A 21,964-nucleotide genomic window follows, 5' to 3' on the forward strand; every position below is an offset into this window, starting at 1 on the left:
TCAGGCTAGCATAGCGAGGAACCAGGGAGCATCATCCCCAAAAATGATCCAGGACACAGGGTTTGACCTTGGAGTACAGAGGAGGCAGCAAAATGCTTTGCCCATCCGAGTCTGAGGCTTTGCTGGAGGGGACAGCTGGGGAAACACGTAGGACTGCTGCAACCAGCCCCCATTTGCCAAGTGAAGCCATCACTGCGGCATTGGGGCAAAGCCTAGGCAGAGCTAAGTTCCAAGGCGATTCCTCTCCTGGTGGATGACAGACAGTATTTACAAGCATCGGAACTAAATGTTCTGACCCTGCTGCATCATAAAAGGCTCTCGCCTGTAAGCATTCTTCCACCCTGTAATACATTTCTCAATCAGCTATTTCACTGTCATTAAACAGAAGCTTTTAATGTCCTTGGTATGATAGGTGAAGAGTGCTTGCGGCTTTGATTCTCCATTTCAAAGTAAGCTCATAAATGCTTTTATGGTTCTGGAGTGGTTAGGGATATTGATCAAACTGTAGAGCTGGTCCCCTGTCACAGAGGCACAGGTGGTAAATGGAACATGAGAGGAATTTGTGCAAAGGAGGGAAACAGGGAAGGCAGAAAGGAAAGGGAGATGGTAGGGGCAGATACTGGAGATTAAAGCCGAGAAGATCCATAAGGAAGCACTTCATATGCTGCCTGACACTCAATTAATAGATAAAATGACAGAGTAATACGATAATGTAAAGAAAACCTATAAGCCCGGCAAATAAATAAATCACTGCCCATTGACAAATAGCATGATACTGGTACCCAGGACAACCTATTAAAATGTAATGTTTCCTCTGAAGCATGGGAATAAGAGGCAATGGAGTCAGGTTTTGGCAAGGATCAAATGCAACATAATAAACATATCACTCAGCCGTGGCCGAACGGGAGGGAATAGCGTGTGCTCTCTTGACATTGTGAAATGACATTTCAAAGACTGGAAGGAAGGAGAACTTTCTTTGCTCAGAAACTGGGCCACAGCTCATCAAGAGCTTCTCCTGTGCAAGACGCATTGAAACGAACACATTGCTACCTGTGCAGTATCAGTTATGATTTCCCATCTTATTAGCGGACCTTGGGTTCAGTCTTGCAACGGTAGGAAACCATACAGAAAGTCCCAGGGTCAGCTAAGCAGGGTGAAGAGCCTGTGGTGCTCCAGGTGTTGCTGACTCCAACTACCATCATCTCTGACCATGCTGGTGGGGATGAGGATGAAGGAAGACAGGTTCCCCCACCCTTGTGTTAAAGGGTCCAAGACAGCAGGACAAAAACAAACATGGGAATCTTGGGAATCTGCTGTTTGTTGGAACAGGCAGTCATGAGTTATTCAGGCCAGTGAAGAAGTATCTGAAGAAGTGTGCATGCACACGAAAGCTCATACCAATAACAAACTTAGCTGGTCTCTAAGGTGCTACTGGAAGGATTTTTTTAATTTTGTTTCGACTAACCAACACAGCTACCTACCTGTAATCAGGCCAATGGGTGTGTCCTTGTTGTTCCATTCCCAACCCAAACATCTATCTTTATTTGCCCAGTATTTCAGTGAGAATGAGCTCAGAGGCAACCTCTTTTTTAATTCTAACTGCATGGGCTGTATCCAGTGCTGCCATTCCATTTGCACCAGAGATGTATGTATGCAGGGGAAAATTTACTGCTTTTCCCCTCTTGCCTGCAGCTCCCCATACACCCTCAAAATCTGCTCCAGAGAGGAGAGAATGGAGTATCACTGCATGAGCAGAAAGCTCAGGTAATGTCCTATGTCTTTTGCACCTGGTTCTGGTTTGTAGAGACACTGGGGATTTACTAAACAAACCAAATAGATCTTAGACACCTGAAGTATGCTCATCCCTGCCTTACAAGGCATTGTGTGGATTAGTGGAAATCACTTCTGAATATCCTAGGTAGACAAATGCCAAATATTATGCTCACCCAACTTTCCCCACTCAGACCGAGGGCTAGCAGTGGGGAAGAATCTAGATCACTTCTCATCCAATTAACCTGAGCAAAATTCATATTTATCAAGCTGAGTTTGCAATAGGACAATTAACAACAACACACAAACAAATAAAATAGATTCTCACCTTGATCTTCTGAAGAAACCGGAGACCTGGAAGTAAACCAACAAAGACCCATCAGTCTTTTTTTGGTAAGATGAAAAGGAAAACAAATGAAATTCAGTGCACTTTCAGGGATTTCTGCAGCAGCACTTAGTAAAGCAGAGTTTGGCTGATGCGAAATACTTCTACAGGTTATGTTATGTTCAGCTCCTAACAATTGCTAAAATTCAGATCCCACTTCATTCCATCTTTGCATCAGAATGAGCCTCACAAAACATCCACCTAGTTCTGCGTCACTGTGATTTTGGAAAAAGGAGTACTTTATTATTATTATTTGAAAATATAAGGAGAAGAATGAAGGGTGTAAACAGGTACTGCTGGAGGGATAAACTGCTGTCGTCTCTCTTCCCTTGGGTTTTCGGGCTGCCCCCCAATAATGAGCCTGGTTACTGATCTCTAAGACCTGCCTTGAAATCTCTGCCTCCCCAAGGAACAAGCTATTGCCACCCATTATCTCAACCTCATGTGTGCAGTCAGTTTCTATCTTCAGCAGTCTCAAGTCAGAGAAAAAAAATAACGGGGGAAATTGCTTCTGTGGATCAGGTCAGAGGTGAATTGATAACCAAAGGTCCATCAAAATCCAGCAGTGGCTCCACTGAGATTTCCTAGCCAAGCTGAACGCAGAGCGAACGTTCTGCGGCCAGATTTTCCAACACTTTACTTTTCTCTTCAAAGTAACTGCTGGTGTGCATCACAGACATGATCAGGAAGAAGAACAGTAGCTTAGTGGAAAGGGCAGGGGCAGGGCAGTGGTAAGGGAAGTGTTGCTTAGGTGCATTGCTGGGAGTACTGGGTTGGCTCCAACAGTGTGCTCCTGTAACAAAGCTACACTGCCTTCCCCAGCTAAGCAGCATTGATTATGCTGTCAGGAGGGCAACTCTGTGGCACCTGCCCCATAATGCCAGTCATGCTCCAGGAACACATGCTTTTCCTCCTAAAGGTCTCAGGGTCAATCCTTGGAAAATCCAGTCTAAAAGCACCAGGAAGCAGGTGATGGGAAAGACCTCTATCTGAGGTAAAAATGTAAAGGACCCCTGGATGGTTAAGTCCAGTCAAAGGCAACTATGGGGTTGTGGCACTCATCTCACTTTCAGGCCAAGGGAGCCAGTGTTTGTCCACAGACAGCTTTCCAGATCATGTGGCCAGCATGACTAAACCACTTCTGGAGCAATGAAACACCATGACAGAAACCAGAGTGCATGGAAATGCTGTTTACCTTCCCACCATAGCAGTACCTATTTATCTACTTGCACTGGTGTGCTTTCAAACTGCTAGGTTGGCAGGAGCTGGGACAGAGCAACGAGAGCTCACCACCATTGTGCAGATTCGATCTGCCGACCTTCTGATTGGCAAGCCCAAGAGGCTCTGTGGTTTAGACCACAGCACCACCTGCATCAGGTCTACCTGAGACCTGTGGCCATCAAGGTGTTGCTGGGCTACAGCTCCAATCAGCCCAACAACATTGGGAGGGGTACAGATTCCTTACCCTGTTTTCTCAATTTAATTCCCCTCCCATGAAGCTACTATTAGCTACCGTTTTCGGTGGAGAGGAATAGGTACCAAATCAGCTAGAGACTTGTTTTTGTTAAAGCCCCACCTCTACCGTTCCTTTACCTGTGTTCCCTGGGAGAAGCAGGCGAAGGGAGAAGCATGTTACACAAGTGCTTATGAGATCAACTTTTCCACCAGCCCCCTACAGTTTAGTGCCCCTTGTAGCCATTCAACGGCAGAAGGGACAGCTAACCAACGGCAATTGCAATTACCGGGATCCAGAACGGAACAGCATACAATAATCCATTTTGCAGCCATAACTGAGCATTTACTTTAGCATCCTTTTTGTCTCGCTAGCATTTCTATCACAGCAAGACAGGTAGAGGTAATTAGCTCTGCATCTGAAAAGACCAAAAGAGGAGAAGGAGGGGGGAATCACCATGGCAAGTGCTGCTAAGAAAATTATAAAGTTTATACTCCTGCTATTATGGTATGCACCTGTTGGGACCAGGCCAAGGATAAGGCATAAGATAGATGCAAAGCTACAGGGTAGGGAGGGGGGAGAGAGAAGGTATTGACAGCTGGATCTCCAGGTGGGGGTCACTAAAATGTGAGGTTTGAGTTGGAAAATGGAAAAACGCAAACCTAAAATGGGGCAAGCGGTAAGATGGGGAATATGCAAGAGAGATGATTTTGAGGAGATATGGAAATTGTTTGTAGAATTTGTACTGTTAAAACAGAAAAGGGTCAAACGAGCGCAAGAGGTATTGAAATTTTGGCAGGTTGGATAGTTACAATGGAATGGTCTCGGGGTGGGGTGCATATTTTTATTCTTATTTCATTTATTATTATTGCTTTGTCAAAATATTATTTTTTTAAAAAAATGGAGCCAGCAGGAGTCAGTAGAGAATGGTAGAAGGCCTGGCTCCTTTTATTTGGTAACCCTGACCAATCCAAAGACATGACTACCAGCTTCTTTCTAGGCTTGGTTTGCCATATTTTGAAGAGAGAGAAAAGAGGACACATTTGTCAACATCTATTTTTAACTCTGGATCACTACAACGACTCTACCCATGAAAAACAGGACATGTCCTGGAAAAAGAGGACATATGGCAACTCTATCTGGGCCCAATGCAAGGTGCTGTCAAAAGCCAAAGTCAAGCATAGGTCAGCAATAGAAAGCACATTGTTTGTGCAGAATGGACCTGGGGCTTTGTGCCTTCTTCCCAAGGCCCACTGACTGAAGGCCAACAGTGGCCAAGGGAGCTTAGCATTAAAGGAAAGCTCTGTGGCAGTCAGACTGTTCCTGGTGTTTTCAGTCTTCTGGAGGCTTGTCGCTGGAGGAAGGCAGCAGTGTAGGCATGCCTTTGTATGGGAAGGAAGGGATTTGCAACCTTGTGAGCTCAGTCTATGGGATTTGAGGTTTCATGGAAATTCAACCAGCCTCCTCCAGGCACAGTCTACAGAAATTCCGGCAACCGGGTGTATTATTCATAAAGACAAAAGCCTCCAGAGAAACGTCAAGCCGATGTAAAGCAGCTATTTTTACCAATAACCCTGCAACTGAAACCCTCTGCCACCCACAGCATCTGAAAGAAAAGCCTTTAAGAATCTAAAAGGCTGAACAACAATACTTTTATAGCACTGCCATGGAGTTTTATGGCCTTTCTCTTCTTTGCTACTCGAGTAATTCATTTTACACATACCCACTAACTCCTTCTGATAAGCACTTCTGCCAGTTAGCTGGCCAAGAAAAAAAGAGGGGGCTGAATGTTGTTTCTCTTTTTAAAACAAAACACCTCACTCTCTCTAGTTCCAATGAACTCACTAGTTGTTCCTCTGCAATGGATAGAACATGAAAGCTATTTTTTAAAGGTTATATACATCCAGTCCATTAAAGAGAGACAAAAGTAGTTTGAGAGAGGTTTCATATCTGATGGTATGCAGTTCACACTCATTTTGTTTTCCCATGCACACATTCACTTAAAGAGGTATTTTAGGGTTTTGAAACAATAAAATCTCCTCCCCCCCCCCCAAAAAAAAGCAGCAGTCCTTCTTTCAAACCACCTTCAGACATTCAAAAACAAATAGCAGCAGAGCATCTGTCTCCAGCATAGGATAGGCTAATCTGTCAACTCTGGTTTCCCTAGTTCTTTTCCAATCTAAGTCCAGTTCTTCAGGATGCATTTATTTTTTATTTTTAAAGGGGCCTCATCTGCCTCTGACAGTTCTGAGTCTTCCTAAACGGCCTCATCCAGGTCCAGCTCCGAGGGCCTTCTGGGCGGTTCCCTCCCTGTGAGAAGTGAGGTTACAGGGAACCAGACAGAGGGCCTTCTCGGTAGTGGCGCCCGCTCTGTGGAACGCCTTCCCATCAGATGTCAAGGAAATCAACAACTATCTGACTTTTAGAAGACATCTGAAGGCAGCCCTGTTTAGGGACGTTTTTAATGTTTGATGTTTTGTCATGTTTTTATTATGGAGCTGCCCAGAGTTGCTGGGGAAACCCAGCCAGATGGGTGGGGTATAAATATTATTATTATTCCTCTTCTCAGAGCCCTGACCCTTGCCTTGTGGGTGGCACAGAACCACACAAATTGCTAACCCCTTCCTCTAGATATTTCTCAGGCTCCCTTGCCTCCTCTACACATCCCTCGGAGTCTTGCTGGTCCCTGATGCCTGTGTAGTTCCCTCTCCCAATTCCATGTTATTCTCACAGCAACTCTGTGAGGTACGCTAGGCTGAGAGACTGTGATTGGCCCAAGGTCACCCAGTAGACATATAAACTATGTGCACTGTATGTATAGTACCTATAAAAGAGCCATATCCCACACTGTGCTATATTTCTGCAGTATATTTCTATAACTATGGGATGCATCCAACTAAATTCCACTCAGTGCAGATCCATTGAAAAATGAATGGATGTGGCTAACTTAGGCGTGCTCATTCCAATGGGTTTACTCTGAGTAGAACTTGGTTGGCTCCATTTGCATGTCCACACAGTTATATACATATTGCTGCAGGTTCCTGTCAATGTGATGATTACTTTAGTAAAGCAATAATATTGTATGTGTGTATTGGATATATAATCGTGCATAAAATATCGCACAAGAATAATTCATGTTTTAGCAGAACCAAGGGATGGGGGTGGGGAATCTAAGGAGTGAGATGGGAATTAGAAAGAGATCTCTGTGGATCTATGAGTTTGAGAATCTCATTAAATTCCCATTCCTAGTCTCCATCTGCACATTCAACCATTCTTGTTAATAGTCTGGTGCATTTTTTTAAAATCTCAGCATTGTACTAGTCCTGTTCAACCTCCCGGCCCGGGCTTTTCCCTGGCAGGCAGGGTTAGACTCATTGGCCCTGTCTCATTTGTAACATTCCTGGTGGCCTAACTCTGCCACCTTCCAGTGGATTGAGGGTGAACTTTTTTAGTGGGCAAATTCCCTGGTAGGGCAGGGTCCCTGCACAATTTAGAATCCTGATTGCGTAACATCCAAAATCTTTAAAAAGACGGGTAGCAGTTCTGGTGGTACCTCCTCCCCTCTGCAGCTCGGGTTATATCCACCATTGGTTCAAGATTATTATTATTTTTGCCACTTCTGTCTGCTGCAAAGTTTCAGCCAAGTTCAGGAAGCGATTACACAAGCTGCTATCCTCAATGTTCTACTGCCACCTAGAGGGTTTCTCTTTTTTTAATGTATTTTTATTAAAGATTTTCTTGGTTTACAAAATGGTTGTTGTTTCTTGATTTTGCTGATTTATTTTTTGTAACCTGCTTTGAGGTTTTTAAAAATGAAATGACATTTATGAACTAAATAAACAAACAAAAAATTTACTTCAGCCTCCCTCAATACTGGGTCCCCAGATGTTGGACCTCCAACTCCCATCATCCCCAGTTAGCAATACCAATGGTCAGGGAATGATGGGAGTTGTAGTCCAGAAACATCTGGAGTCCCAAGGATGAGGAAAACTAGTTGACACTGACTGGCAGCTGTTTTCTGGAGTTTCAGATGGGGCAAATAGTCCTAGTCCAAAATGGAGATGTGGGTGGTGGTGGTTTGAATCTGGAATCTTCTACATGCAAAGTAGATGCTATGCCCATCCCTGAGGTATCCTAGACCCAAGCCATTTGTTTCTTTCAAAGCCAGAACTTTGCATTTTACCCCAGATCAGAGTTGTGAGAAGAACTCCACAGAGATCAGATTCCCACGGGTCTATTCCCCTCAGACAGAAACTCATTGCACAAATGTTTATGACCCTGAAATTTGTTTGCTCTTTTCCTTCATGTCTCTCTGACCATTTCACTTGAACAGAATAATAAACAGAAAAGGGGAAAGAAAGAAAGAAAGAAAGAAAGAAAGAAAGAAAGAAAGAAAGAAAGAAAGAAAGAAAGAGATATCGCGAGTGAAGTTTGCAAATGCTTTTGAAGAAACCACCTATTCTTATCTGGTCAAGGAAACTACTCAGACCCGGATGGAGGGGAGAAAATAATTCACATTATGTTGAGGAATGGGAAAGGCATCATATGTCTATCTTCTCTGCCAACATCGAGTTTGTATCCTAAAATGTATTCCAACATTTTTTAAAGTCTTATACTTCACTGTCAAAATGTTTTTTTGTTTGCCTTTGCTTTAGTCGCTGGCAATATTTGAAGAGCATTTAAAATCTAAATTGCAGCAAAACATTTTTGCACCAGGGCCAGTGATGTTCTTAGCCAATCTGCTTGAAATCAGTCCCAAAGAAAGGTTAGGAGCTTAGTTGTTCATTTCAGAGATGGAAGGAGGGAAGGGGAAAAGTAAAGGAATGGAGGTGGCGCTAGTCAACAGCAAGCTTGTTTGGAAGATGCCAATTTGTAAGCTCCTGGCATGTGGGTGCATTTTGTGTGTCACTACCTGCCAGAGCAATTTGTCAGCAGGGCAAATTTCCTCCACGATGCGTCAGGTGCAGAGATGCTACAAAAACATAATTAAGAGTCTCTGCTTCCAAGATTCGGAGGAGGGGGAAAGAACAATCTTGCTTCCACTTCAGGGAATTTGAATTATATAAAAAACATTATTCACTGAGAATAGGAATGGGAGAGGATGGCAGCAATTCAACACTTTATAGTATGCTCTTTTTTCACCACCACATCTGGACAGCACCCAAAAATGTTCCTGTTCTCACCAGAAGCAGCTGTGTGCCATCTACCCCTGACCTCAAACACCAGGAGGGCTAGAGGGCCAAATGCAAGGAAAATGTCATTCGCCTAGGTTTAATTAATGCAGACAGAATTTTGGTTTGGTGTTTTTGCCCAAGGACGATGGCAAGAAATGACAAGCAGCCCAACATCAGTTGAAATTAGGCAAACTTAGTTTGGTTGGAGGAGTCCTTCCCAGATGTAGGGCATATGGCTGCATCCCGATCCCATTTGCACAACCAAACTGGCATGTTTCGAATTTAGATCGCAAGGAGCACACATTGTGGCAAAGCTGTCATTGCTGTTGCTCAACAAGACTCTTGCTAGCATATTAATTTGTTCACTTTCAGTATTTATACCCAGCCTGCTAACCAAAGTTCTTGTGATAGTTTGCAATATATTTAAAATACAATAAAACAGGCCCATGTTACTTGGGTATACTTAAGTTTTCCCTCACTCATCTGATGTTCCAATGACCACTCTTACAGACCCTTCCAGAGACGTCCCTGACTTAGAGAAGCTGTCCCAGTTTATGATTTGATCCCAGAATGTCCCGCTTTTTCCGAGGATGTCCCTATTTTCATTGGAGAAATGTTGGAAGGTATGGGGTTATCCGACCCCTGAGCCATTTGAAGGCAATTCTGTTTAGGGAAGTTTTTTGGTGCGTTTATGTTTTATTATGTTATTATATATGTTTGAAGCTGCCCAGAGTGCTGGGGCAACCCAATAATATGTGTGGCGTATAAATAGTAAAATTATCATTATGGAATGGGATGTACCCATTTTCATCAGAAAAATGTTGGAGGGTATGCTCTTACTTACTAATTATTGACACTTATAACCCACAAAAAACAGCACTGTGAGATAGGTTAGGCTGTGAGTTAGTGACTCAAGGTCACCCAGTGGAGATTTGAACTCTGGTCTCCCAGGTCCTGGTCCAACCCTCTAATTACTACACTGCCTCCTGTCTTCTCAATGGTAGCCAACTTTGGCAGTCATATGTTAAGTCCTTCACAGGCCAGGACTTCCTGGCCAGGCTACTGCTGACACCTGTCAGAGCCCCTGCCCCTGGTGGCAGATGCAGGAGATGCTGAGGGAACAAATGCGTGAGAATCCTGCCCCAGTCCTCACATATTTCAGTCCTCATTTACCACAGTTCTACATCACTATCAAGAGGATAAGAAAGGATGCTTAAATCAGGAGCCAAAAGTCTTGAATACCTTCTATTTTTAAAAATCAAGTCAATTTCAGCAATCAGTTTGGAAAAAAAATGTATAAATTGTACACCAGATATAAATTAGAAAAACTCCCATGTGTCTCAAGATCAAGACATGCATCATGTAAACGTGGCCTTCACAAAACAAAGTCTGAAGTCTGACCACATAGGAGAGAGGGAACATTTTTTTCTTGTATATGTGAATAAACCAGCAGGTCATTCTAAAATTTGCCAAATAAAGCAATAAATTTAAAAATCAGCTGCTGAAGAGGTAGTCTGGAGCCATGGTCAGATTCTAGACAGTCAGCCTAGGGTCAGAGTTAAAATCCTCATGGTCTTCTCAACCTAGACAACTTCAAAGGGGTGTTCTGCAGATTTATTTTATTTATAAGCTATTTAAACAGTTTGCATCCTGCCGAAATGCAATCATCTCTACATGGTGTACAAGAAGCACAATGCAGAGAGGTGAACGCGGATGCCAATCTGAGCTCCCCGAAGGAAAGGTGGGGTGGAAATGAAATTGTGCTAAAGGTAAAAATTGTGCAGAAATTGTGATGCAAGACAAACAGAAGGAAAGAGAGTGTGGTGCAATTGCTTTCATTCTATGTGCTTCCTTCTTCTGCCTCCATGTTATAATTCTGAACCAGGAGGGCAAGAATGTACATGGGCCAAAAAAGGGGTGAAAATGCAAGTAAATTTGGGACTCTAGATTAATGTACAATCTTAAGAACCATCACTAGCTGTTCTTCACAGAGTGCACTCCTGTCTTTCTTGTCCGTTACAAAAACTGTCATGGATGAGCCTACAATTACAGTGGCACCTCAGGTTAAGTACTTAATTCGTTCCGGAGGTCCGTTCTTAACCTGAAACTGTTCTTAACCTTAAAGCACCACTTTAGCTAATGGGGCCTCCCACTGCTGCCCCACCACCGCCACATGATTTCTGTTCTCATCCTGAAGCAAAGTTCTTAACCCAAGGTAATATTTCTGGGATAGCGGAGTCTGTAACCTGAAGCGTATGCAACCTGAAGCGTATGTAACCCGAGGTACCACTGTATTCAAGTTGCTCTGGAATGCTGCTAAGGGTCAGGGAATGGATTCTCTTTCTCTCCCCCCCCCCTTTTGTCTTCCCTTCAGAGAAGCTTCATTTATGGCCAGCTAGAATTTGAAAGTGTTGCTGTTTAGATTTATAGCTCAGGCATTCCAGAGGCCCCCAGCCCAGGGTCTTGGAGTTGTGATGTGCTTTGCCCACGTGAGCCAAGAAAGGTCAGGACAGCCTGGTGAGTGTTTCGAAAATAAATTTCCAAGATACACTGAGAGCACCATAAAGATTTGACATGGCCAATTCAAGCAGACCTAAAATGCTTCTTGTGACAAGTGTGTGTGTATGCGCACGCGCGCATGCATATAGTTATGTACGGTGGTACTCTTAGTTTTTAAACAGAGTGCATTCCGGAAGTCTGTTCGACTTCCAAACCATTCAGAAACCAAGGTGCGGCTTCCAATTGGCTGCAGAAGCATCCTGCAGCCAATCGGAAGCCACGCCGGACGCTCAGCGTCCGAGGCAAAGTTTGCAAACTGAAACAGCTACTTCCGAGTTCCAAGTTGTTCATGAACTAAGCTGTTTGAAAACCAAGGTACAACTGCATGAGTATAAGCATTCTCCCAAAGGTGTCCCACAAGACAGCAGATAGAGGTTATTCCTAAGGGTTTGTTCCCGAAGCCTTTATCCCAATTGAGTATAGCCGCAAAGCAGTGGAGGTTTAACATCCAAGTTTTCCTTCTCCTGGGTGGGATACCTTCCCAGATTGATGAGCCCCATCTGCCCCTCATTTCCCTCTGCAGAATGTGCAGAAACAGCCTTCCTAACCATTGAACCCATTATTGGTCTCTTCCGCAAAGTCCCTAACTCACTGAGGGTTGAAGACCCATCGGCTACCCTTGCCTGGTTTAGCCACCCAGTCAAACTGTTTCCTGGGATGTGGCTGCTGTCACAGGTGAGATCTGAGTGTAGGGTGGGGATCAAAGGGGTACATGTCCCCCACCAGAGGTACTGCCCTTCACCTAACATGCCATACATACACCAATGGTCTGACTCAATATATAAAGCAGCTTCGTACATTCTCTTCTTCCTCGTTCAAATGTTGCAACATTCCCTAGACTTTGCGGTTCAGATATGCCCTGGCTTAGTTTGAATCAAGGGTGCACAACATAGATTTAAAAGAAACAAAAAAGATGAAAATGTATGAGGCAGATTGAGAGAAAGCAGAGAATGCAGAGCACATCAGAACAGTGTATCGAAAACGCATTGTAAAAGAGCAGGTAAAATTGCCTTTGGTGGTGGTTGCAATGCCGCGTCAAGCAGAGAAATGCAGAGGGCTCTTACTGCGGCATGTGCGTCTTGCTGGCCTCCTTTTGTTTCACAGGTACCTCGTAGTGAGGGGACATCTTCCCCAGGCCGCTGTCGCTCAGCATGCGCTTTCGAACAGCAGGATTCCACCGATCTGATATTCTGAGAAAAAGATTTCCAAATGGAAAACACCATTATTCTCAGATGGGAGTTTTTGCTTTATTTTTGGGTGGGGTGGGGAGCGGGGGTGGGGGTGGGGTAGTGCTGCTCGGTTCACCTTTTCAAATGTGAACCTACTTAATTAGCACTTCAGGAACCCACACGCTAACTGAAACACGGCTAAATTCGTGCTTCTCCAAATGTTAAAGTTCTGTGCTCATGCCACAAACAATGCATTGGGGGTGGAGGTGTAAAGTCATGCCTCGTATTGTGTTTGCTTCAGGTTGAGCATTTTCAGGTTGCGTCCCGTGGAGACCCGGAAGTACGAGAAAGGGTTTCGTCACTCGCGCATGCGCAGATGCTCAAAATGACATCGCACGCATGTGCAGAAGTGGCGAATTGCGACCCGCACACGCACAGACGTGGGTTGCATTCTGCTCAGATTGCAAACGGGGCTCCAGAACGGATCCCATTCGCAACCAGAGGTACCAATGTATTAGTGCACACAAATCAGTAAACTGAATGCAAAAAATACATAAATTAGGGATTTTTTTCTAACAGGTGAAGTTGCAAGCCAGCCCTGGTATATTGGGAAAAATTTACATGCTGACTTTTTAATGAACTGCTTTTAAGTTTGTTTTGTTTTGTTTTGTTTTGTTTTGTTTTGTTTTGTTTTGTTTTGTTTTACAATCAAGCAGCAATTGCAAACTGCAGCAGACATGGGGCAAACAGAAGACGGGCTAAATGAGAGGCTGATAAAATTTCACTCCCACCTCTAAAGTGGGTGCATATTTTTCCCCACCCCTTCCTTGCTCCAGAAGACAGCTCAGGAGCTTGTCACTTCCAAAGGGAGAGGATGAGGGGATCACATGCTAAGACAGCAAAGTGAGGGTTTAATAAGCCAATTCTTCCTCTTTACTGGTTTGCAAGCTTCCTCTTTTCCTGTGTGCAATGTGGGCATTAGCAAATCATCCGTTGAAGGAACGGTATTTTATTTTGGGGTGTGTGTGTGTGTGTGTGTGTGTGTGTGTGTGTGTGTGTGTGTAGCCTGATTGGCCTAGGAACCCGCCTGCCTTTTGCCTGCTTCACATTGTTCAGTTCATTCAGCATTCCTGCAGTGGTGTGGATGGTCCTTGTTGCAGCATGAAGCATGGACAGGGAAGGAAAGAATGGGTGAAGAGATAATGAGGGAAATGAGGCGTTATTGGGTAGAGGACACCCTTCGGAGATCTGCCAGTACTTTGTGTTTGGGGTGACATGGAGGCATCCTCGAGGCCTGGCATGCGCACCTTAGATGATTGCTCAGCACCCTGGCAAGGAAGGTGTTTGTTTACTGCTCCACATCCTTTGCTGGAGAGCTCCTGTCTGAGGCTGGAACATGTGCCTAGGAAGGCTTGAGAGATGCTTCCCTACCAGAATGAGTTAAACCCTCACCTGCCTGTACTTCTTGAATTTAGTTGAAGCTGGGTTAATTGGGTTGAAGTTGGTTTGCTGCTTCTCCAACTTGTTCTATTTCGAATAAATATAACTCTAATTCCAGTACTGTCTCTGAGGCTCCTTTGCAGGTGTGGGGGCAAACTGAAACTGACTGATTCATCCATATTACTATTCCCAGAAGATGATCATTCCATGCCTTGCTTCTCTGCAGAGTTGATTATTCACAACTCTTCTCATACTCTTGCATGTTTCCTTAACCATTATTTTCACCTGCCAATCTTATAAGGTTGCAAGAGGGCTCTTCAGCTGAACTCCTGATACTCCTGCCATCTGGGTTGCCACTCATGGACTATTTCAGACACAACACTGATGAAATGCAATTAAGATTTGTTATGAAAATCTAAAAGGCATTTCTTACAATGCACAACAATCTTCAGTTTAAAATAGATAAGACAGATGTTTCATTGTACCTTCTTTTTTTCTGAACTGTGACCATTTTTGGTGAAGAAACCTCTAAGCAAAATAAACAAATAAATTCCCAGGATGCCTTTAGGAAAGTAGCACCAATCAAACAGGTTCTAAATTCTTTGAAGCAGTTTGCATAAAATTGCATAAAACTAATGTTCCTTTATTTAGTCTAAGTCAGAGGAGCAAAAATTCAGAAGTCACTGGCAGTTAAAACCATCAGGACCAATAACTGGTATCTGGGTAACCTGAAGCAAGCAGGATGCCTAATTCCCATGTAGGCCGAGTCCTTGCATCTCTCAAAGGAGCAAGCATTAGTCACACATCTCTGGTTTGAAATTTAGCCTGAATGAACACTTTCTCCCTTTTTGTACTCTTCATAATGGTGAATGCATGAAACTGTCCTCTGGAGCAGCTCCCATTATACAAAGGAAAGATATGTACAGAGACTTCCAGATCCCACTTCATGCTGGGGGGAAAGAAGAAATTTACCCAGAGGCCTGCTCCACTACCAGATCAGGCATTCCTGGCGGCGTCTCTGCAGGCTGCGTTGCCACCATTTCTGGGTCCAGAATAAAAATCTCGTCCTGCGAAATTTCAGTCACGAAGTGCAAATGTTCCTGCAGCAACAGCATGAGAGTGAATGATTAATCCATAGTTTGTGCACAATGAACTCAATGGAACTCAATTTCTAGACATAAAGAAAGTGTTCACCATGATTAGCAGGTCATGGCCATTGCATGGAAAGGAACTGAAAATCCTTCCCATACAAAAGCTTTCCTTGTAGATAGAAAATACAGAAGAAAACTTATTCATGCAATGCATAATTAAACGACGGCACTCGCTCCCACAGGAGACAGTGATGGCCACCGATACTTTAAAACAGGATTAGACAAATTAATGGAGGAAAAGTCCTATTGATCAGCTATGTTGGCTACACTCTGCCATCATGATCAGGGGCAGTAATGCTTTTGGATGGAAGTTGCTGGAAATTGCAGGAAGGAGAGAATGCTCTTGTGGTTGGGTGCTATATAAAGGTTTCCCACAGGCATCTGACTGGATGCTGTGAAAACAGGATGTTGGACCTGATGGGTCACTGGCCTGATCCAGCAGGCTCTTCTTATGTCCTTAGATAACCAAGCATGTGTGTCCAAACACCACACAAAGAAGTCCATTAAGGGGACAGCACCAGAAATGTCTTTTATTTCCCAACACACCATATAATGCAAAAACAAACAACAAAAGCCACCCCTGGATCTTGTGCATGGTGAATGGCTGGCCTTAAGGAGGAGTCAATATGCACAGAGATTTCAACTGACCACCACTTTTATTGAAAGACTTGAACCAATGGCTTCAAGTTACAAGAAAGGAGATTCCAACGAAGCATCAGGAAAAAAACTTTCTGACAGTAAGAGCTGTTTGACAGTGGAATAGTCTCCCTGGGGAGGTTGTGGCCTCTCCTTCCTTGGAGGTTTTTCAGCAGAGGTTGGATGGTCACCTGTCATAAATGCTTTAGCTGAGATTCCTGAATGACTCTTGGGGTCCCTCCCAACCCTCTACAGTTCTATGATTCCATGACTCTTGCAAACAGTGGAGAGTGGGTTGGAACTGGGCCATTGGTACATAGTGTTAGACTCACTGGGTGGCTATAAGTCACCATCTCAGCGGGGCAGCTGCCCATTGGGACTGGCTGGGCAGAAAGCAGGGAGACCAAAATCAAGTGAAGCCAGCACTAATGTCAGGCAGAGCCAACTAATTCTAGTTTTGTCTCCATCCTACTCCCTGGATGTTCACACTGTGACTAAGGAGGAGGAAGATGATTGGCAGTGCTACTGCCAGGATTGCATGTAAGTAAGAAGACAGGCTGGTTGAGTCTGGCTGAGCAGAGGCTGAGGTTAGTGGGGCAGTGCCCCATTTGCTCCTTCTCCCAGTTTCAATTCCCACCTATAAAATGAGGCAGGCAACCATAAAATATTGTTATGGGGATGAAAAAAAGGCTAAAGCATTGCCTGCTAGGGCTATGCACACTGATTGGGGAATAGGTTCTGTTGAATTCAATGGGATTTATTCCCAAATATACACACATCGCGGACACGGGTGGCACTGTGGGCTAAACCACTGAGCCTCTTGGGCTTGCCGATCGGAAGGTCGGCGGTTCAAATCACCGCAACGGGGTGAGCTCTCATTGCTCAGTCCCAGCTCCTGCCAACCTAGCAGTTCGAAAGCACACCAAAAAGTGCAAGTAGATAAATAGGTATCGTGCCGGCAGGAAGGTAAACGGCGTTTCTGTGCGCTGCTCTGGTTTCGCCACATGACCCAGAAAAACTGTCTGTGAACAAACGTAGGTTCACTCAGCCAGTAAACCTAGATGAGCGCCACAACCACAGAGTCGTTCGTGACTGGACTTAACAGTCAAGGGTCCCTTTACCTTTATACACACATCACATTGAGCTCCACACGTTCTATAGGACTGCAGCAGAAATATATACAGTAGATGGTATGCTGGAATGAATGGACCATTGGTCTGATGCAACAGGGCTCTGCTTATAGTCCCAGAAAGCATCAAACACACCTTTAGTTAGTTTGTTGCAGCTACACAGCCATTAAATGTTGTTTTGTTTTTTTAAAAAAGGAAGCCCAAACAGAATTACTACTACTGTTTGCGAAACTTCCAGTAAGTGCTCAACACGCACACAAAGTGCTACATTTCTGACAAATGTCGGTACCATTAGTTTGATGTGCTTTTAAAGCAAGGAGATGTATTTTGTACTGGCTTGTAACATTATCATAATTTCCAGAGTTATCTTATCTCCCATGCAGTGGATTAGGATTTCAGGCAGACTGTAAACAGCAAAAGGAGATAAACGCGGAGATTTACTTTTTAAAATGCAGCTGTCCCGAGCACAGAAAGATAAGCAAGAAAGGAGACGAAAGTTGTGCTATTAGACATCAAACTGGGTTTGAGCCAGGAAGACAGAGCAGATCCTTTTTGCCTCTGAATGTTCTTTTGACTTTGGCTGTCTCCTGCCAGTTCACACAGGGTGTTTTATTTAATTCATACTCTACTGAATGCAAGAGTGTCCGATATTTTTGAATTTGAGGTTCCAACATTTAAACCACGGGCTCAAGTTTTCTCTGAGATTTGGAGTCCTGGGTTGCAAAAAAATGTGCAGCACATCCTAGAATTTTAATTCAGCATTGCTTAGAATCATAGAATTGTAGAGTTGAAAGAGACCCCACGGTTCATCTAGTCCAACCCCTGAAGTGAAGGAATCACAGCTGAAGTGTCCCTGACAGATGGCCATCCAACCTCTGATTAAAAACTTCCAGGGTAGGAGAGTCCATCTCCTTCTGAGGTCATTGAACATCACAGAGCAATCGTATCCTATAGATGGACACTTGATCATCTGCCCCAATTCTGCAACTGATAAACAATTAGATATAACAAGATTTTGCTATTTGGTTATTGTCCTGTTATCTGGAGTATAATGGTAAATCCAATCCTGTACCATCTGACATAGGGGACGCAGGTGGCGCTGTGGGTTAAACCACAGAGCCTAGGACTTGCCGATCAGAAGGTCGGCTGTTCGAATCCCCACGATGGGGTGAGCTCCCATTGCTCAGTCCCTGCTCCTGCCAACCTAGCAGTTTGAAAGTACGTCAAAGTGCAGGTAGATAAATAGGTACCGCTCCAGCGGGAAGGTAAACGGCGTTTCTGTGTGCTGCTCTGGTTCACCAGAAGCGGCTTAGTCCTGCTGGCCACATGACCCGGAAGCTGTACACCGGCTCCCTCGGCCAATAAAGTGAGATGAGCACCACAACCCCAGAGTCGGTCACGACTGGACCTAATGGTCAGGGGACCTTTACCTTTACCATCTGACATAATCTTTTAAAGCAGTTCCTTTGCCAACCTAGTGCCTTCCAGATGTTTCAGACTCCGGATGTTTTTGACTGGGCTGGCTGGGACTGGTGGGAGTACAAAATACAATCAGAGCACTACGGTGGCAAGGATTGCTTTAAGGGGAATGAAAGGAAGAAAAGATGCTGTGGTGTACCTGAGATCTGTCGATGCGGTAAAAGCGATCGGCCGAAGTTGCTAGAAATAAGAAGGAAATAACTACATTAAAGAAAAGGTCTGGAGGGAAAATGTTCTTAAAGCTTGCTATTTCTTCTTCTTCTAAAAGTTCAGCAAGAATCTCAGCAGTAAAAACTCTTACATACCAAAACAACAACAACCCACCACCCAACAATTCTATTTTCATGCTTCAACCATGCTATTCATTTATTTTATTTATTAAATTTATGCAACACCCTTCTTACAGGCTTACAGTATAAAGTGCTGGCAAAGTACATGTGCACGTAAAGCTCACTGAGACCCTGGGGTGTTTGATCTTGCAGCATTTGTCTGTTATATAATCATACAGCCTATAATAAGCATGAAAAGGATTACCCTGTAACATGTGACCATGTGTTGTTTGTGCGTGTGATTTAAGACATTTGATGGACAGCTGGCATATTAGCAATCATGTGTAGAATGCACCTGCATTTCAGTTATGCATTTTATTTTCAAACTTTGAAAGACCAGCATGGGAAATAAATAAGTAGACAAATAAGGCAAGAAAATAGCGCTGCAATACTCTTGTTTGATAATAACATATTTCCAAAATGGCAGGATTTCCCCAGGGGCTCCTCCTTGTCTCTTCTGGGGTAGCAGGGGAGAAATGTATTACCAAGTGACATCTCAGATAGCAGGTGCTACAGGACACCAGCCATACTCTCCATAATTAACATTACACACATCGTCAACAACAACTGATTGCCTTGATGGTGGATGTTAATGGAATACACACATGTATTGATTTAACAGACAATAGATTCAAGATTCATTTTAAGGACAGCTAGAAAAGCTTCAATTATCAGAGGCTGCTCTAGGGGACTGTGACCAGTGTGGTCGCACTGGGTTCAGAGCTTCTGGGGAGCTGGAGTAGGATCTACCACTATTGCTGTATGTATGTATGTATGTATGTATGTATGTATGTATTTATTCATTCATTCATTCATTCATTCATTCATTCATTCATACAGACTTACATATATACATACATACCCCGCCCATCTGGCTGGGTTTCCCCAGCTACTCTGGGCGGCTCCCAACAGAATAATAATAATAAATAAATAATTGATAAAACATCAAATATTAAAAACTTCCCTAAACAGGGCTGCCTTCAGATGTCTTCTAAAAGTCAGATAGTTGTTAATTTCCTTGACGGGAGGGCGTTCCACAGAGCAGGTGCCACTACCGAGAAGGCCCTTTGCCTGGTTCTCTGTAGCTTCACTTCTCGCAGTGAGGGAACCACCCGAAGGCCCTCAGCACTGGATCTCAGTGGCTGGGCTGAACGGAATGGGAGACAAGAGGCAGGGGGCACTGGATTTTGGCGCCACACAGAGTGCCACAGAAATTTGAGACACCAAGGTCCGCCACTACAGTTACCCTTGGCAAAACTCTTCAGTGTGAGTGTCTAAGTAGATTCCTCAGACCGTGTATACACGAGACCAGTAAAGCACATTCATTTCCTAAAATAATTCTGGGCACTGTAGTTTGTTAAGGCTTGCTGGAAATTGTAACTCTGTGAGGGGTAAACTACAGTGTCCAGATTTCTTTTGAGAGAAAGAATGTGTTCGGAATGTGCTTTAAAGGTTTAGTGTATAAACAGCCTACGTCCTCTTTGATGCAAGGATGAATGAAACCATCTTCTGCACTTACCATCTAGGAAGCACCATCTAGGAGAAAGCCTCTGAACCGACAATGCTCTTGGGAAAGAGGTTTCCTGGTCCTGGATAGAACAAGAGGAGGAGGGAGGAAAAAATTAAGAAATAAGGAGGAGGAGGAGGAGTTGTTCTTCATATTTGGCCATCACTGCAAAGGACAACTTATAGGTAAAACAGAAAGGCCCCAAGAAGCTCAGAGACAAAGACAGACATTGTGGAGGCAATGGTGATAGGAAAAGAAGAGTTTGGATTTGATATCCCGCTTTATCACTACCCGAAGGAGTCTCAAAGCAGCTGACATTCTCCTTTCCCTTCCTCCCCCACAACAAACACTCTGTGAGGTGAGTGGGGCTGAGAGACTTCAAGGAAGTGTGACTAGCCCAAGGTCACCCAGCAGCTGCATGTGGAGGAGCAGAGACACGAACCCGGTTCACCAGATTACGAGTCTACCGCTCTTAACCACTACACCACGCTGGCTCCCAGTGTGGAGGGGATTGGGGGTTGTGGACAAATGCCACTACGTGTGCTTAAAGGATTCAGAAGATAATTCACAGGTCACACAGAAGGGGGGACTCGAAGCAAGGGAGAGAGATGGCACCATAAACATGTTCAGGCAATTAGTTAATTAAATACAGTACTAGATCTGAAAGGCAATTTGCTCCCTACCACCACCACCACCGCTCCATGATTGTTACAGTCAAATCCCCAGAATTAGCTACCTTGTCAACTCCCCTCCCACTTATTTATTTAATGCAGAGAAGTGTGTCCCCTTGGGCAAAGAACAGTTTTTCCGAGTCTTAATATATTTCCGTAACACTGCACCATTCGCATAGTTGCAAATAATATGAAATATATCAACGTCGGGCAATAAGAATTTCTTCCTCCTTCTGAGTTAGAAGGTTAATGGGAGCGAGTCTTGACTCACAGGATGGATTGGACTGAGTTTGCTAGGCCTGGTGCAAAGGTGAGGAAAACACACTTAAGACACTTATCCATCACATTTAACACTGAGTAATATAGCGTATCGCAGATATCAGTTATCTTGTGGGGATGCTGCAATAGCAGTTTTATTTTATCATAAATCCTGCCACTGAAATGTTGGTGCAGATATGGTTATTAACTGCATTTAACCTAAAAGTTATTTTCAAGGTGATAGCTGGAGGGATTGCTTTGTCTGACAACATGTTTCCTACAAAGTCCTGTTGCAGAGTTAGCTTTCAAATAAACATGCTTAGGATTGCATGTGAAAAATGGCTTTACTTCAAGTAAACACAGGGTTCTGGTGATGGGGAAGCAGTGGGCGGGGTCAGCAAACTTTTTCAGCCAGTCCACTGTCCCTTAGACCTTGTGGGGGGCCGGATTATTATTTTTTTGGGGGGGTGAACGAATTCCTATGCTCCACAAATAATCCATTTTAAATAAAAGGACACATTCTACTCATGTAAAAACATGCTGATTCCTGGACCGTCTGTGGGCCAGATTTAGAAGGCGATTGGGCTGGATCTGGCCCCTGGGCCTTAGTTTGCCTACCCATGCTCTGGGTGCTGCCTAAGGTATGGTCCAGCAACAGCTACAATACAGTGGTACCTCGGATTACAGACACTTCAGGTTACATACGCTTCAGGTTACAGCCTCCGCTAACCCAGAAATAGTACCTCGGGTTAAGAACTTTGCTTCAGGATGAGAACAGAAATCCTGCTCTGGTGGCACAGCAGCAGTGGGAGGCCCCATTAGCTAAAGTGGTGCTTCAGGTTAAGAACAGTTT

At 44.1% G+C, this 21,964-nt stretch overlaps 2 protein-coding genes across 8 annotated transcripts in view; one reads left to right on the forward strand and one right to left on the reverse strand.

Moving 5' to 3' along the window:
* CHRM2 (cholinergic receptor muscarinic 2) overlaps positions 1-21,964 on the forward strand; it is a 418,009-nt gene that overhangs the window by 357,456 nt on the left and 38,589 nt on the right. The gene's annotated exons all lie outside the window — the stretch shown is intronic.
* Positions 1-21,964, reverse strand: part of DGKI (diacylglycerol kinase iota) — a 247,578-nt gene that overhangs the window by 27,211 nt on the left and 198,403 nt on the right. For 5 of the 7 annotated variants that reach the window (XM_083461921.1, XM_083461923.1, XM_083461920.1 and 2 more), the window contains 5 exons: positions 20,195-20,264; positions 18,486-18,526; positions 14,923-15,050; positions 12,406-12,531; positions 2,099-2,124 (listed from right to left, as the gene is read on the reverse strand). In XM_083461921.1, the coding sequence (XP_083318047.1) occupies positions 2,099-2,124; positions 12,406-12,531; positions 14,923-15,050; positions 18,486-18,526; positions 20,195-20,264 (391 nt within the window). The remainder of the gene's footprint in view (positions 1-2,098; positions 2,125-12,405; positions 12,532-14,922; positions 15,051-18,485; positions 18,527-20,194; positions 20,265-21,964) is intronic. The other 2 variants (XM_083461924.1, XM_083461922.1) reach the window with 1 other exon arrangement.

Source organism: Podarcis liolepis (genome assembly GCF_965112155.1).
Source record: "Podarcis liolepis genome assembly, chromosome: 10".
Lineage (NCBI taxonomy): Eukaryota > Metazoa > Chordata > Lepidosauria > Squamata > Lacertidae > Podarcis > Podarcis liolepis.